The 18362-nt window shown below is 31.6% G+C and overlaps 3 protein-coding genes across 3 annotated transcripts in view; 1 reads left to right on the forward strand and 2 right to left on the reverse strand.

The window, feature by feature from the left end:
- LOC125820445 (uncharacterized) overlaps positions 1 to 18362 on the forward strand; it is a 195773-nt gene that overhangs the window by 10130 nt on the left and 167281 nt on the right. The window lies entirely within an intron of this gene.
- Positions 3061 to 5559, reverse strand: LOC125820480 (beta-glucuronosyltransferase GlcAT14B-like). Its single transcript, XM_049499918.1, has 4 exons — positions 5058 to 5559; positions 4431 to 4506; positions 3682 to 3797; positions 3061 to 3548 (listed from the first exon to the last, which is right to left on the reverse strand). Exons 1-4 carry the CDS (start codon positions 5551 to 5553, stop codon positions 3061 to 3063), a joined length of 1176 nt encoding a protein of 391 aa, XP_049355875.1. The 5' UTR covers positions 5554 to 5559.
- Positions 6475 to 10986, reverse strand: LOC125820436 (endoglucanase 6-like). Its single transcript, XM_049499872.1, has 9 exons — positions 10783 to 10986; positions 9520 to 9732; positions 9221 to 9421; positions 8949 to 9038; positions 8677 to 8841; positions 8189 to 8473; positions 7677 to 8025; positions 7498 to 7551; positions 6475 to 7100 (listed from the first exon to the last, which is right to left on the reverse strand). Exons 1-9 carry the CDS (start codon positions 10984 to 10986, stop codon positions 6808 to 6810), a joined length of 1854 nt encoding a protein of 617 aa, XP_049355829.1. The 3' UTR covers positions 6475 to 6807.

The following is an 18362-nucleotide window of genomic DNA, read 5'->3' on the forward strand; positions in this document are numbered from 1 at the left end:
AAAGGGTAAAACCCCATTCCGAATCCTAAACAACATAAACCCAAGGGTATGGCCTAGCAATAGCAGATCCAGCATTTTCACTCAAGGGTTTCGAAATGTAAAAATGTAGTTCATGGACTTTGAACTTAGAACCCCAGGTGAATTTTGAACCCCTAAACCACTAAGTCAACCTTTAGTCTCATGTTCAGGCAGGTGAACACCCTCCAGACCCCCTAAATTTCCCCCGTAGACCTAGTGGTCAATAAAGTGGATCGAGAATCATAAACTCTCATGTTCAAATTACCACAGAAGCAAAAACACTAGGCAATTTATTCTCTTCTATCCCGGCCTTAATAGACAGAGTTACCAAGTATTTATGCCGATGGGAGCTAGCAGATACTCGTAAATCATAAAAAATTCCAAAACATACACATCCCAATAAATTCAAGAATCTTATTTCAAATTAAATAAAAAAAAACACAAACTTGAATTAAGTGACCGTACAGAAGAAGCACAAACTCTTAACACAAAGTACAGCAAACTTTCACCAAAGCTAAAAAGTTGAAGTCTTCACTAATATATTGTTAATTATCCATACAACATGAAATCCCAAAAAGAGCTTCACAACTCAAAATTTTGATCTTGTTTTTTCTCACTACAACAAGAAAAACAACCCAAATTCAAGAAAACAGTATATAATCTGAAAAGAAGAGAAAATACCTGAACCTGTTGGGTATTGATATTTGATCAGACCAAGTTTTTTTGCAGGGGAAGGAGAAAAGTGGTTTGACATAATAGAGACAGCCATATAGGAGAAGGCATATTATTATATGATTGGACAACTAGTTGTTGATTTTATTATGATTTGGTCCCACAATTAAAAAAAAAAAGGTATTTCCTCTATCCATTTTACGTGGCATAATTTGACTTGATACGATGGTTTAAGTAAAAAAAAAAATAAAAAAAAAAATTGAAATTTATGATGTAAAACAATAAGTAGATATTTGTGTTATGGTAAATTATTTCATTAATAATGAATATGAAAAATTTTTAAATTAAATTATTTTTAATAATAAAATGGCATTCAAATTTTTTTTTAAAAAAAGGTATCATGTAAAATGGGAAGGAGAGAGTACTAAATTACGCTTCGTTTGGTTGGGAACTAGTTATTTTGAGATTAATTATCTTGAGATAAGTTATTTCACTGTGTATATGAGATAACTTATCTAATCACTATTACAAAAATGATGAATAAATAATTTAAGGATTACCTAATACCTCCAACCAAACATAGGTTAAAAAATACGTACATTTTATGTTAAAGTTATTATACAATATACTTCACATCAACAATAGCTTGTCAAGTGGTTCATTAAATCACCAACACAGGTGATGGTAAGATAATTGTGGATTTCTCTATCATTAATTACTTGGACTCTAACGTTTAGGTATTGAAAATATATATTAAGGGCGCCGCTTCAGAAATGTTATCCCTGAATCTAAATTAATCGAGGTCTATTATAAATATCGAACACTGATATTATTTTTTAAATCAACACTTATTATTATGAGGAACTGATAAAAATAGCATTTATTAAAAGAATACTTAACTAACAAATACATTTTGTATTACATATATAAAATATACATTTTTAATATATAATATTTAATTAATAAATATAATTATTTTTAATCGATCGATTGAATATGTAATTTGTCCTTATGTTATCACTTATCCAAAACAATGTTTCCAATTCGGGTTGGGTATAGGACCGAATATTGCTTTATTGCTTTGATTTTTGTTAAATCAAAATGTTCTCTGTTTCCATGGTATGAATTATTAGTAGGCGTTTAGCCATAAAAATTAAAATTATTTATTTTATTATATTTTTTAGTTAAATTGTGTTTGATTATATATTTTGTAAATATTATTTAGAATTTAAATGTATATATTTTAAATATGATTTTCAATTTCTAAATATTAGTAAAAACACTTAACTTTATTAATATATCTGAAATATACTATTAAATTTGCTATATAAGAGAATTAACTCAATAAAATAACCATATAATGCCATAAATTAGATTTTATATATAAGCTATTTACATACTATTGCAGTTTATCTTCATCTTCATTTTTATTTAAAAAATTTGAAATTGAAGTTGAAGATGAATATGGAGTTGGGTTTAGTTATAATTTTTGTAAATTATTTGGTATAGGACCATTTATATATATAGTGAAAGTGAAAATAAAATTTTGAGTATATTTCAAATTTCAAATTTCAAATATAATTTTAAATTATATTTAAATTTTGTATGGTTAAATATTAATTTTCAAATAAAATAAAAAATATTTTTAAAAAGTGAATAATTCACATAGCGAAACGGCGAATGCCAGTTAATACATTTTAATATTTCTCATGGTTGAGTGAGAATATAAAGAAGAGCTCGCATTATTTTCTTTTAATTATTTTTTTGGTATTATACGTTGATTTAATTGGTCATTAAGTTTTCATCACATATTTCTCATCTTTAAGTATGTATTCTTAATAATATGCTCTCATTTGTACTTTAACTTCTCATAAGTATCATTTGGCAATGTTCGATCGATAATGCAGTTTTTCAATAAAATTATTAACTTGTCATATAATTATCGCAATCAAATATTCGATAATTTTCGATAACGTAGTTTTTAGATGATAACATGTTAAATGTATTCATTTAAAAAAAAAAGGAGATTAAGGTTATAAATACACTCACTTATAATTGAGATGATGCACTAAATCGATGAGGATCGTAACTAAGTAGACATCTTGAATTTGAACAAATTAATATGGATTGGTGGGTGAAACAATTAAGCATATGAATTAAGGGGTATTAATTAGCAACAATTTGTCCAATCCATTATATTTAAATAAAAGTATACATACATTTAACGATTGAATTCTCACTTAATTACTAGTAGTTATTATTTCAAAAAATCACATTTCTTCTTGATTTCAATTTTTTTAATAAAGAAAATGATTTTATGAAATAATAATTACTATTCGTTAGGTGACTATCTTTAGAAATCTAGTACATCTAGAGACAATGTTTTTTGTCAAAATCTTTATCAGACAAAAAATCAGATATCAAACTTGTTAGTCTTTCAGCACCTGATCCAGGTCGCAATAAAGTTATGTTTGTTACATTAGTATCTCGAAACCAACTACCAGGAACAAAACCATCAGGTTTACGGCCCAAAAGCTCGGAATCAATCTTGTCAAGCACCAATTCGTTCTTCCTGAATTTTCTAGCAAACGGTGCATTGCTATCGACCATTTCCCGATAATCATCCATCGTAAGATAGTGTGGATGTTGCTTCGGAGGATTGTCCCATGCTATATAATGAAGGTCATGGTTCACCGTAGTATTTATAAATTCTTGGACATTGCATACAACAGTTTGAAAATATCCTTCAGGTGAAGAGAGAAAATTAGTATAGTACATTAAGAGTGTCCGCGGGAGGTTGTCCCACCCGGACAATAAGTACTCCACAAAGGGCCGTGAGAGCATCATCCATGCGGATCCTGTATAGATGAAGCTAAAATTTTGAGTTTATAAGTTCTCAATCTCACGAAATAAAAGAAATTTATGTTTGGTATGGTAAAATTGAAATTATTTGTTTTATATTAATCAAACGTCAGAATTATAAACTGTCACCTGTGAATAATTTAAATGATGTTGGCACACTTCTTTGTGGTTCAACAAAGAAGACATTTGATTTGTTCAAGCTGTACAACCCTGGATCAATTATTATAGGCTTGGCTCTATATTCCCTACATTAATAAATAGACATTTGATTAAATCCAATGATTAGTACTAATTATTTAACTAAAGACAGAAGTATTGAAAACTCTCTTAAATTTGACATAAATTACTAGTTTCGTTCCTAAACTATTGACAATCTTAAAAACAGTACTCTCTATTTGTCTAATGAAACTTAGATACACCCCCGATCTGCCAAATGACATAGCAAGTGGTCTCAAACTCTTGTAGGAGCATGAGACTCTTAATTAAAAACTGAGAGAAGTGTTGAAAACACCTGTAAACTTAGCAAGAATTTAGGAGTGTATTTCACTCATATTGCAAGATCGGAGGTTATTCATGTTGAGATTAACTACAACCACTGACAGTGGATAAGAAAATTACACCATCGTTCATTTTTAGAAATACTTATTTAAGAGAAGTAAGTATTTCTAAAAATGAATTGAGTGTAATTTTCTTTTTCACTATCAGTGGATAGTAGTTAATCTCATTTACGTTCAATTAGTCAAGTAGATGAGTGTTTTAAGGCTGTCAATAATTCAAAGAAGAAATTAATAATTCGCGCCAAATTTAGGATTTTTTTCAATACCTCTTTCTTTAATTAACAATATGTTTATCAAATGGCAAGTTAATTATTCACATACTCTTTCCAATCGAGATCACTTGTATGCTCAATAAAGTTAAGATATCTTGGAATATTCCTTAAGCTGTGAAGCAAATCTGTCAATAAAAAATCAGATTAATTAGCAAAAAGTGCGCAGTGAATAAAGCAAAGGCAAATCTATTTTTCATTCTTCTATGGAAGCACGATGAAAATTTCATGGAACATATTATTTTTAAAAAATCAACTGTCTACTATATTGTTTAAAAAAATTATGTTAAAATAATTGTCCCAAACTTATTATTTTCGCCAATAAATTTATTTTAGAGAAAATTAAAGTTCAATATCTTTGCGAATTGCGCTATTTAATCTACAAAATATGTACACAGTATATATATGTAGTGTATAACTTTATATAATATATACATATACATGTATAAATATCTATACATACATATACACAACATATACAACTGACGGTATATATATAGTGTATACTTCAACCATATTTTATACACTCAGTCAGATCTCTTAATAACAATCATTTCACTATAACGGCTAAGTCTTCTTTATGAAATAACTTTTTCATGTTAATATCAACATTTCACGGGATAATCAGAAGTTTAAACAAACAACGTTGTTATAAAAAAGTTTAAAATCGCGGACTTACCGTCTTGTGTTACTAATGGATAATCCGAAGCACTCAAATTGATAAACCAATCCCATTCACCACCTTCCTTCACTAAAATAGCAGCAGCATGAAGTGTATTGCTCACCATTGTTGGACCTCTATAAGTAACCAAATTAGATCTCTCAATTACCTTCACATTCACAAACAGAGCCTCTTTCTTCACAAATTTCGCAAGTTCATTTCTCTCTTCATCAGAAGTTTCGAGATCCAAATGCAACACGTATTGATTTAACGGATGATACAACGCCTTCAACGTCCTCTTTATCCGTTCCCCATCACCAACTGAACCAGATATCAAATACGCCAATCGAGGTATTGTTGTATTGGATCGAAGTGGAGATGTATGTAGTTTTGATTCGACGAATATTATTGATGAAGATGTAACTAGGTGAAATAACGGGTACTTATTGGAAATTATGAAGAAAGAGGATATTAACAGAGTAAAAATGAACAGTTTGTTGTTAACTGATTCCATTTTTGCTCTGTTATTCCAAATATAGTGTCTTTATATAAATTGAGGTGTAATATTAATTAATTGAGAATTATTACTAAAATATCTTTAACGTAGATATGGAAAAAGGTATGTTTGAGTGGTTCTAGAGCATTGAAGGTCAATGAAGATTAATGCAAATTATAATCTTGCTTAATGATAAAGCCATGGGAATGATAAGTGGACTTTATTTTTTGATAAAGCCAGGGGAATCAACGCGCTCAACTAGTCTCTGGACACGTGTAAACCCCCGATTAATATGGCTATGTTGTACCAAAGTGGAGTCCTGGAATTAATCACTTTGCTTATGCGGATGATACTTTGGTATGGGATCTAAATCTCTTTGTTGATATGTCGAGTGCCTTGATGGCTAAAGCTTAAGCAATTCGAGAGGTGGATCCAGAATTTTAATTTGATGAGTTTAAATTTTAGGTTCTTACAACATACAGGTATAATCCCACAAGTGAGGTCTGAAGAGGGCAGTGGTGAATTTACAGCCAAAAAATAGGGCATCCGCACCCGTGGTCTCTTCGTAAAATTAGATATTTTATATGTATATTTTTTAAGATTTTGTATAATATTACATTCTTGAACCCGTACTACAACAAGTCTAAATGGTCCACATGGTTAAATGTTGACCTTTTCACCTTGAGGATTAAAGATCAATTCTTACTTCAATACATTTTACTTGATGCACTCATGTTCGAAAAATCTTAGATTCGCCTCTGGAAGAGGGTAGAACTTCACAGACCTTACACCTACCTTGGGAGGTAGAGTGGTTATATTTGATAGACCTTCGGCTCAAGGAAAAACATATCAAAGCAGATTTTGTCTTTGGACAAAATGTATGTACAAAGTAAGTAATATTGTAGTAGAGCTTACGCCATGGGAACATTTTGCAAGGCATGAATCAGAGGAGAAAATATTATAAACACGAAAACCTTGAGTTGCGTAAATTACAAAGGAAATGAAGACTTCCATCTATGAACTCTCTGTGGAGAAGCAACTTTCTTTCAAATACATGACTATGGATTTTGTGACAAAATGAAATGGAGAAGAAAGAGGATGAGCACTTGTTTTAATTCGTCTCTTCGCTCCTTTCTTCGTCCAAATATCCGCCTTACTTCATCAGCTAAAGCACTAATAACTCAAACTACAAAGCAACCAGAAGTTGAAAAATCACAAACAAGCTGCACAAATCTTACATTTAAACCCTTGAAAAGTGAAAATTCTCGCGTTTTAGTCAAGAGTGTAGCTTGATACGGAGACCACTGCAGGAGAATTAGCAGTGTGAATGTAAACAAACTCGAGGCTTTTTCCAGCTGGTAACGAGTTGATCCAGGCTGGAAACATGTAGGAGTCACCGTACTTTGAAAGACCCCAGAGAGAACCATAGAGCTGGGATACTGAAAGCTTCAAGTTCTTCAATGTCTTAGAAGACTTGTTAGTTACTATTGCTGAGTATCTGTAGTAAGTTTTCCCCTCGCGAACCCATGAAGTTGTTTCCTTTTGCTCAATAGCAATGTCAGAAGCTGCAGATATTATGTTACTCCAATTTAGATTTCTCTCTAATAAAATTTATAGCTACAATTTATTTGTGCAACAGACACTCAAACTTGACCTCCGCTGGTAAGTAAGCACTCAAACTTTGTGAGTGCATAGACAACTTAACTTGATCTCAACTAGCAACTAAGCATTCTAACTCGTTCCCACTGTGTCTCGTGACACATAAATTTTGAGGTGTCTAGATGATCATTTGGTAAGTTGGAGGTTTTTTCAATTGACACAGTGGAGACGAGTTGAAGTGTCTAGATGTGCATACTCAAAGTTGGAGTATTTACTCATCCAAGTTTGAGTGTCTGTTTATGTGTTATATCATTTATTTACACAAGTAATTCTAAGTGCCACAAGAAGAGATAGTTTAAGTACCTGGAGCTGGAGTTACTTTTTGCTCTGGATCTGGTTTTGGCTGAGGAATAGCAACTGTAAGTAAAAAAGGAGAACTCTTTGTTAGCAATAACTTCGAATAACTTACGTAGAATGAGAGGTAGCAAATGGGAGGGTCGGATCAAATTTGAGCACGTTATTGCTTATGTTAGAATGAATACCTGGAAGGAGCTGACTGTATTCACTTTGACCACCGTGAAGTCTAGCTAACACACCAATCAAGGGAGCATTGTTATAGGTAGCTGGTTCGGTTTGCTCATAGTTGTCTCTTTGATCAGCAAAGTTGTCATAGGCATCAGGTCCCCCAACAATGGCTCCGGTTAGAAGATTGGGATCATTCGCCTTTCTGTTAAACCAGGTAGCATAACCTCCACGGCAGCTAACAAAAGTAGGATCAACCTTTACAGAGACGATCGAGGAACCTCTGTGGTGAACTTGTCTCGGGTAATTGTTACCATATCCCACCATGTAACTTGTGGCTCTTGGATTATCTCCAAGTAGGTAGTCAACCTAAAACGATAAAACATGCTTAAGAATTTAACCAATAGAAACTCTTTAACTCCAACATCGCACCTTGACATATTTAACACCATAAGATCCAAAGTATTTCCTATATTTCGTGCCCAGTCAAATTAAGACACATAAAAATGAAACGGAGGGAGTATAAATTTACCTGTGACTTAGCAAAGTCCAGGAGCTCGGGTGGTGATACAGGACCGGATGCACACTTGAGGGATTTTCCAGCAGATGCTAAATAGTCAGAGTAAACAGTTGCAAGGAATGAAGCACTTGTGACAAATTGCATGTTGTTCCATCTCTGCCTGAAAATGAGACCTCCTGGACTCTTATGGATGTTTTGGTTACCTTTACCAAGACATGCACACATAAAATTCTCAGCCTTTTCTTGGTACTTCTCAAAGACTGCTGCATGGTTATCAGCATTTCCTTGCATCAGGAACTGCAATAATATACACCAATAGGTTAATGATTTGCATAATAACAGGGGCGGAGCTAGTGTGTACGTTAAGATTTGGAGCAAAATACTCTATATAGCCTTTTGGTTAGGCAGGTACTATATGTTCATTTTGGTACTATCATGGTACCTACAGAGTATTATTCAAGAATATTACGAAATAAAATGTAGGATTTTCGGTGATTGACCTTAGCAGCAAGAGTCTGGACACCAGCATACTTGACGTCCCAGCCAAATTCGGTCATGGACCAACCGGTTCCACCAAGTGCATCGCCATTCTCCCCTAGGTAGTTCAAGTAATATTGCTTGTTAGATGCCTTGTATAGCCAGGCAGCGGCCCACAGTAATTCATCCTGTTAAAATCAAAAGTTTCTTGATTAAATGTTGTGAAAATGACAAGATGAATACAATTTAACAAAGAGATTTGAGTAGTATTTCTACATGAAACAATCACACATACCGCATATCCACTAACAGATCGGTAGTACTTCTGGGCAACAGTAATACTGCTATCATACTTGCCTCTGTATTTGTCCGCAAACTCGAATAACTGAAAACAACAGCAAACCACAAGTTATGGAAATGTAGAGACAAATAATGTAATATACCACCAGAATTACGAATAACTTATCTTATAAGTGATCTGATAGTATAATAGTATATAATATGTTAAGTATTGTTGCATTCTTACTTTATGTTACTCTTTTAAAGTCATGAAAAAATCGCACTGACCTGATAGGCATGAGTTAGAAGCTCCTCAGCATAGGCAGGGTTGTTGTTCCGAAAGACTATGGAGGCAGCAGCCATAGCGGCTGCTGTCTCCCCCGCGAGATCAGATCCAGGGCGACTTGGATCGATCCTGTAAGCAGCTCTTGAAGTGGTCATGTCCTCTGGTCTTTGCCAACAGTAATGGTCTGTGGTACCATCTCCAACCTATACATTATTTACCATATTATAACAAGTAAATATAACTTGACGGTGTGAACACCATCAAATTATTTATACTGACGATATATATCGAAATTAATTACCTCTCCATATAGGACATGTGGTTCAGGGTGAGCTTTAAGGAGATAATCAGTACCCCACTTAATAGCATCTATAGCATTACTTAGCTCTCCACTTTCACTCATTTGCTTCCCATACTCAATTATGCTCCATGACATCATGGTAACTGTGAATGCCATTGGTAGCCCAAATTTCACATTATCCCCTGCATCATAGTACCCTCCAACCAGATCTACCTGCAACACATCAGAGACGGATCTAGAATTTTTAATAACATGAGCACACCACTTAAATAAATGAAGAAAAAAAATGTAAGTTCAAATTGATCACTAATCCTTTAGGTAAATAAATTAACATTCAACCAATTATATTATTTAGCTTTGTGTAACACAAGTATCAACAGGTAATACTAGATCACTTCTAATAAATACTCCTGTCTCGATTTATATGATTCCTCCACAAGATAGTACTTTTCTATTCTATATTAACTGAATTTGTGAGACAATACACTTATTAAACCCTGAGGGGTAGCTCAGCTGGTAAAGGCCTGGGACAAAGTCCTTCAGGTCGCCGGTTCGAGCCCCAGCAGGGCCACTGGAGGCATTACAAACCGGCCGCGTCTCCAGGGCCCCGTGGAACTAACCGTGGTGGACCCGCCTTGAAACAGCAGGACCCGGTGGGTACAGCTAGTCGGGTTCGCAAAGCGACGCCCGGAAACCACGGTAAAAAAAAAAAAAAAAAAAATACACTTATTAAAAAAAATATTTAAGGACATAATTTAAATCATATTTTTCACAATTGTCCTTTGTGATATCATAAATATAACTTTACAAGTAGTGCAATTTATCTCCTAGAAAATCTCAAACTTTATAAAATGAAAGGAAAAATATGGAAAAAAAAATTCAAACATCCATCTTGAACTTTGAACAAGTCAATTATTTTGAACAATGAAAAAACCTCAAAAATTAGTTAATATGGAATAGAGGGAGTAGTAAGGTTTGCATACACTCTACCTCTCTCAGACCCCACGTACTGAGATTTCACTCGATATGTTATTGTTGTCTCAATATATATAATTTATAGTCACATAAACATTTATAAACTTATTTCAAAGCACAAGTTTCAAAAATCTGTCTTTCTTTTCTAAACTTCATATCAAATCAAATTACATCACATAAATTGAGACGCATAAGTTCACAAGCACCATAAATGCGCTCCTGATTAGAAACATTACAAATACTGAAATATTGTTATAACGAATGACTATTACGGAAAGAATAACTTACGCCACTAGCTTTTCCGTCTTTAAGACCAGAATTACCCCTCCATTGAACTCTCTGATCATGAGGAAGATAACCAGATCTCTGAGCCTCATAAAATAAAAAGCTCTTACTTAGTGCTTCACCATAATTATGGCTACCAAATGCTAAATTGGGAAATAGCAAAAACAGAGTACTCATATAGTAGAGGATCAAAAAACCTTTCATCATGTATTTATAGTAATTATTTCTATAAATGTTTTGCAAAAATGGCCAATGTAGGTAAAATAAAGAAGAAAGAGTGAGGATTGGGGAGAAGGAAGAAATTGAACTAGTATATATGGTGGAGGGAAGAGGAGAAAGTGCCAAAAAAATTAGAAAATGGACAGTGTGGAACAAATAATACAAATTTGGGTTATTTTAAAAAAATCAATGAAATTAAACAAAAATAATGTTATTGATACTTAAAAAAAAATTGGGAGTTAGAGACAGTGGCATGTGCTTTTGTTTGTCGCTTTTGTTGAACAAGGTTCGGCGCTGAAATTTTTATTTCCTTACTAAGGAGAGATAATTATTTTATTTTTTCCGTCTATGTTTACTTATTTATATGTGACACTTTTAAATGATTATAACTGAATTTTAAAAATTTGATATATATATAATATAATGAATTAACTAATATAAAAGTATATTATTTGAACAAAATCTATTGAATTTGATCTATCCACATGTGAATTACTAGCTCCGTAGTCTGCCGAAATAGTAAATAAAATGACAATTTTACTATATTAATTATTATAAGTCATTTAATTATTGAACATATATGAATAGTGCTTACTAATAAAGGTAAAATCAGAATAAAATAATAAATTATCTTATAATTTTTTAAATTGGACAAATAAAAATAGATATCTAATAGAACCCTTCATACCACTTTTATTTGTCTACTAAACAAAAAAAAAAAAAGAATAAAAGTCCATTTTTACTTGTGCTTTTAAATTTTTAAAGTGAGGGTAGGGGCCCCAAGGCAGAAGAGGAAATGGAGAAGGAATTAGAATGTGAGGAATCGAACTCTAATCAACTATGTGAAAGTTTAGATAGCCAAGTGATTGAACTACTAAAAATTTTCAGTTCATTTTAACTTGTTCAGTGCAATAAATTAGGAGATAACTCATCACTCAGTTTTTAATGTACTCTTGTTATTACAGTCAATTCGCAATATATATTTTCCAAAATATTGAATTTGTTATATTCAAATAGTGATTTTAAAAAATTATTATTCGATTATTGTTTCTTAAAAGAATGTCAAGTCAATACTGAACAAGTAAAATACGAACCGGGGAGGATTAGTTAAAGTATGTTATAATTACTACTTAGGTGTAGACATATAATGTGTACAAAGTAAAATGTAGGAAAAAGAGTCTGTAGGAGAATCCAGTCAAAAAGAGTTTGCAGAAAAGTGTCTGTTGTGTCGCTATTCAATTTATTAACATTTTGGCCAACGAGGCCATGTGGCAAAGATGAGGTTAAATTTCAAATACGGCCAAAACTTTTAAAAAAGGCTAAAGCATCAATGTAATATGTACGTGGACATAGTTTAATTGGCTGGCTACTCTATAATAGTAAAATAATAGTTACTCCCTCCGTCCACAATTGTTTGGCAGGTATACTAAAAATAGATGTCCAAGATTAATTGTCAATTTTAACAATCAAGAAATAATTAGTCAATTTTTTCCAATTCTGCCCTTAATGATAGTGTAGTTCAATTGAAAAGTTATATGGACTTTTGGTATTCTTGGTATAATAGGGTTATATTAGTCAAATTACACCTTGTATTAAATTTTCCTTGAGGGATGTGCATGACCTTACCCTGACAAACAATTGTGGACAAAGGGAGTATTGTACACTTGTCAATTTACCTAGATTTTACTTTTGAGTTGATTTTTGGTTATTCAAAATAGTTTATTTTTACCTTATTAACCCCAAAAGTAGGGTGGATCTAGGGGGACGGGAGAGGGTTCATGTGATATCTTTCGATTTAAAATTATATATAGAATATATTTCTGGATTTATTTGAACCCTTTGAACAAGAATATATCACCTTTCAAATGCACTCGTACGTTCATGGTTTGAAACTCACTGATTATATTAGAGATTTCTTTGAAATTGTGTTTTGTTAGTTATTCAGATATTTATATTTTTATTTTCTGAACTTTTTAAGTGAGAACTTGAATCCTCCTTGAAACTCACCAACTACATTAGGGACTTTATGGAAATTGTGCTTTATTTACTTATTCACACATATTTTATATTTTTATTAGTCCAAACTCTTTGTGTGAAAAATCTAAATCCGCCTTAAAACACTTTGACTACATTAAGGACTCCCTTGATATAGTTTTTATTGACTTATTAATATATTTATACTTTTTTATTTTTTAAACCCTCTGAGTAAAAATGTGATTTCATTACTGTCCAAAAAATAATATCCACACACAAACAAACATGCAAAAGATACTCACTACAACAATAATTTTGTAGTGACAATAATTTATCAATTATAATGATACTAATTTTGAGACGGAGGAATAATAATAATTAAGAAGAAAAGGGAAGTAACATAACATGTGGGTGATTAATAAGAGACAAATAAGCTTAAGCATAATTACAAGATTAATGATTCAGAAAATCAACATCCCGACAAACAACACTTCCCCTCCCCTCCATTTAAGGCTCTTCCGGCACTCTTATTTGTAAAAATCTAACACCGACAGAGCACTAATTAAGGAGATTTGGATATTAAATCATTCATATTTTCCTCATTTAAAAAAAATAAATTCACCCGATGACCAACATTCATATTGAAGTCTAACTATTTTGGATTCATGCCACGTAAACCCCATATTTTCCTCATTGTCGTAACATTGCATGTTCATTTCACCCGATGTCCAATATCAATATTGAAGTCTGACTATTTCAGATTCATATCGCGTAGACCCCATATTTTCCTCATTGTTTTAACATTGCATGTTCATTTACCCGATGTCCAAAATCTATATTGAAGTCCGACTATTTCAGATTCACGCTGCGTAGGCCTCATATTTTCTCATTGTCGTAACATTGCATGTTAATTTCACCCGATGTCCAATATCCATATTGAAGTCTGACTATTCCAAATTCACACCGCATAGGCCCCATATTTTCCTCATTATCGTAACATTGCGTATTCATTTCACCGATGTTCAGTATCAATATTGAAGTCCGACTATTTCAGATTCACGCTGCATAGGCCCCATATTTCCTCATTGTCACAAGTCATAACATTGCATGTTCATTTCATCCGATGTTCAGTTATCCATATTGAAGTTCGACTATTTCAAATTCATGTCACGTAGGCCCTATATTTTCCCCATTGTCATAACATTGCATGTTCATTTCACCTGATGTTCAATATTCATATTGAAGTCTGACTATTTTGAATTCGTAGTGCGTAAGCTTCATATTTTCCTCATTATCATAATATTGCATGTTCATTTGACTTGATATTCAATATTCATATTAAAGTTCGATTATTTCAACTTCGAACGCACTGGGCCATGTTTTCCTCATTGTGATAACATTGCATGTTCCTAATAAATGAAATTAGATGTGACCCCTCAGGTCAAATAAAGGGGTCCAATACAGTTTGTTTTCATTTTTTTATAATGTTTTTTGTTCCACTCGTGCCAACCGCAATTAACGGCTTCTACAGAAAAAAATAAAAATAATTTCTAGAAAAAAGATAAGAGAGATTAATTAATTTATTTTCCTTGAACTTAGTTTTGCACATTTTAAAGCATGGACACGTCACCAGTAAGAGTCCAAAAGACAATACTCCGGGATCGCCGGATGGTGCCGGTTTTGTGACGATCACGGCGTTTATGCTTCCCTAATTTCGACTATCGTCGTATCATTGCCTAGTATTATTTTTTCATCCTTAATCAGAGGTTTCATATTCGAGTTTTCCAGAGTACGAAATCACCTTAATTAGCGACCACTTTAACCTCAATATAAAACTTCCTCGGGAGGGCTCCAATATGAATAACTGATAAAATAAAAATAAAACATCGACTTTCACAAGTTTTTTTTCTTTTCGAAAATGGTCGTAGGGGAAGGGGAAGGGGAAGGAGAAGAATTATTATAAGGTGGAGAATCGAATCTTTACCAACAAAATGAAGTAACTAAGTTACTAAGATCCTCCGACTTTCACTGCTTATGTCCGTATTTCATGACATTAAATGATAGACGTGTATATACAAACAAATAAGAGGATTTACCTCGATTCACTTTTTCCCTTTTCATACGCATCGATGTACTTACAAGACCATTTCTCCTCTGATCTTTTTCTTCTTCTTGTTTTTTTTTTAATGTTTGTACCAACTTTTTGATAATTGAGCACTCACACTGAAGGTATATATAATGCTTTCATATTGGCTTTTGGAGGGACAACAAATTAAATTAATTCTGAAATTACCAAAAGAAAAGAAATTAATGAAAGATATTTAAAAAAATATAACGAATCTTAGTGATTTGCCTTTTAATTTGTTAAGTTATTAACTATGCGGTTCTCGTGTTTTTCCACTTGAAATACTTTTCCAAGTGTACATACTTATTAGTTGTGTTTGGCACGTATGAAAATGTATTTTTTAACAAATAAATAAGTTTCTGATTTGTTCGTGAAAATTAAATATTAATCTAAAATTATGTGTATGTACTCTAGAAAATATACAATGGGAGTGGAGGTAAGGATATAATTAGATGGTGGGGATAAGTCACTTGCGGTGGGTAAAAAGGAGGTGTATTAGAAGGGTACAAGAGGACAAAATCAATATAGAACTTATTTTCTCTATTTTCATTAAAGAAGTCGTCAATTGGAACTTATTTTTCTAAAAGGAAATGTTTTTCAAATATTTGATCAACCAATCATGAGAAAATTGAAATGTAATTTCCTCCGTAACCCTTAACTAATTAATGTTGTAGTTCACTTCATTCGGTCAATGCATTAACGGAGTCGGGATTTTCATTAAAAGAGGTTTAAAAATATACGGATATAAATACATGTAAAATCCAACGAGATTCAACATCTATTATACAATCTAGCTCTATATATGTACATACATATATGTCTTTTAACTTGGCCTCAACTGATAATTATGTCCTCCAATTTTGAATATGCATAAGTAGACAGTTAAACATGTATAAAGTTGAACAAATAAACACATGCATGCATCCGACATGGCTATCCTACATGATGTCTTACATGTATTATGTCACATAGTACACATGTGTCTACTTATTCAATTTTATACATGTTTAAGTATTGTCTACTAATCATGCATACTCAAAACTAAAGGATACAAATGTCGATTGAAACCAAATTAAAAAACACATTTATATATTATGCCCAAACAATAATTTTAATATATAATATAATTTTCCATTGAACCTTTTTGCCCCTACGGCCCTACCTAACTTTGCCCCTACAATGTGGATTCTATATAATTGAAGGATGTGAAGGAAAGTATGCATGCACGTGAGGTTTGTTTGTTTGGCCATTTTACACAAAAATAATGTCCATACGGACTTGTCTTTGTATGAATTGTAACAGAAAGGCAGCCACATGAGGATGAAATTTTTCATGAATAAATCCATTACAAAAGTTAATAATTAATGCAAATTTCATTAGTTGTAATAACAAATTATTGCAATGTCACACTCACGAGACTCTGTCTGTAAGTTAAATTTGTAACATGCCTCATATGATCATTGATCAATGTTGTCATCTCCATTTTAAAATATTCGTCCGTTCATTTTTATTTGTTCATGATATTAAAAGTAGATATCTATTTTTATTTGTTCAGTTAATTATTCTTATTAATTATTGTTGACATTTTCCTGAACAAGTTTAGAAAAAATATTTCTAATTAATAATGAACAAGTAAAAATGGTCGATGAGTATATATTTGGCCTCTATTAATTTTTATCTTTGTTCATTTCCTTGATGATCTTTTGTTTGCATATATAAATACAATCTTTTGATACCACCATTTAAAAATTGATTTCATTAAGAAAAAATCTTGAGTACCTCATTTTAAAATTTGAAAAATATTTCCTCCGCTTAAAAAGAATTTTTCTAGAATATTTTATGTTGTCAATCACATTATGGGCATAAATTAATTTTGCTTATAAATGAGGCATAAGTTCAGGACATTTCAATAAGAGTCTGTTTGGATTAGTTGATAATTTTCAAGTGTATGTTGAAGATGATTTTATAAGCAATTACACTTTTTGATAGAAGTGTTCAAAATGTTGATAAGCATAATGATGTATTTGATAAAAGAAAATGTTGATAAGTTGTTCATTTATTAGAATAAAATAACTATTCTTAAATTTAGAAATTTGCATTATTGTTGTGTAGAAAGTGAGCCATTACTATTATTTATGTATAGAAAAATGTATCATTACTACATATGTATAGAAAAAGTATCATCATATGTATAGAGACTGAATTACTGTTGTATAGAATATGTATAAAAAATGTAGCATTATTGTATATTTGGGTATACTATATGTATAATCAATGTGTAATATATACATACTACTGATACACATGTTCTACAGTTTTTATACTCTATTTATACACATATTATCGAAGAAAAACTAGAAACCGTTGAAAATGTTTGTCCGATCCAGCAAGATCTGTACGGAATGATTCTAATAATTTCACAGTGTTTATAGTTGAACGGATATGAAAAATATACCCATAAAAATAAATAATATATATATATATATTGAGTACTATGTATATATAGTGTATAATATATGTATACATCTTGGTGTTAATTTTATATACATATATACGGAAAGTGAATATGAAGTTGATGATTGAAATTTGTTCTTTATGATACATACTCTAAAGCTTATGTTTTAAATTTGAGCTTATTTGGCGTAAATTTGAGTGTTGAAAAAGAAAATTTATTATTGTATTGACAAAAGCTTGCAGACTCACATGCCTAAAATTGTAGCCCATTTTTCCATGTAGTTCACTTACTACGCATGATCTAGGTGCAAACTTGAAAAAATAAAGAAGTATATTTAGTGAATTTGTTAGATTTGTTGTATTTTTGATAAATTGATGATTTTATTTTGTTCTTTATGATATATGAAATTTATATTTCAAATTTGAACTTATTTAGAATATATATATTTGAGTGTTGAATTGTTGAAATTTGAAGAATAAAATATTATTTTTTATTCAGACATACGTGTCTAAAATTTCAGCTTATTTTTGTATGTATGACTAAGGTGCAAACATATATGATAAAAAATTTAATCTATTTTTACATGAATCTCAGTATAACAATATCTGAACTTTTACCTTTACAAGTCATACTAAACATCAAACAAAAATGTCATATTATTTGGCCTTCACAAGACCACACTTTCAGACGTGAATGTTTAAAGTTATCATGCTGTAGACTTGTATGATTCTTTTTTCAAAGCGAGTAAACTAACAAGAAAAAATTACTCTATAAAGCGGATACTAATTACAATAAAATCTCACTAAATTA

This window comes from Solanum verrucosum, unplaced genomic scaffold (genome assembly GCF_900185275.1).
Source record: "Solanum verrucosum unplaced genomic scaffold, falcon-dt-bn FXZP01000229.1, whole genome shotgun sequence".
Classification (NCBI taxonomy): domain Eukaryota; kingdom Viridiplantae; phylum Streptophyta; class Magnoliopsida; order Solanales; family Solanaceae; genus Solanum; species Solanum verrucosum.

What these genes read in the sequence shown, in the direction of transcription:
- LOC125820480 (XM_049499918.1), bottom strand. Translation starts at nt 5,553, where the DNA reads ATGGAATCAGTTAACAACAAACTGTTCATTTTTACTCTGTTAATATCC. An exon ending in TCCATTAGTAACACAAGACG is followed by an intron (nt 4,507 to 5,057) that starts GTAAGTCCGCGA and finishes TTTTATTGACAG; the next exon opens with ATTTGCTTCACAGCTTAAGG. An exon ending in ATCATTTAAATTATTCACAG is followed by an intron (nt 3,549 to 3,681) that starts GTGACAGTTTAT and finishes TCATCTATACAG; the next exon opens with GATCCGCATGGATGATGCTC.
- LOC125820436 (XM_049499872.1), bottom strand. Translation starts at nt 10,986, where the DNA reads ATGATGAAAGGTTTTTTGATCCTCTACTATATGAGTACTCTGTTTTTG. An exon ending in CACATGTCCTATATGGAGAG is followed by an intron (nt 9,422 to 9,519) that starts GTAATTAATTTC and finishes AATAATGTATAG; the next exon opens with GTTGGAGATGGTACCACAGA. An exon ending in GATCTGTTAGTGGATATGCG is followed by an intron (nt 8,842 to 8,948) that starts GTATGTGTGATT and finishes TGATTTTAACAG; the next exon opens with GATGAATTACTGTGGGCCGC.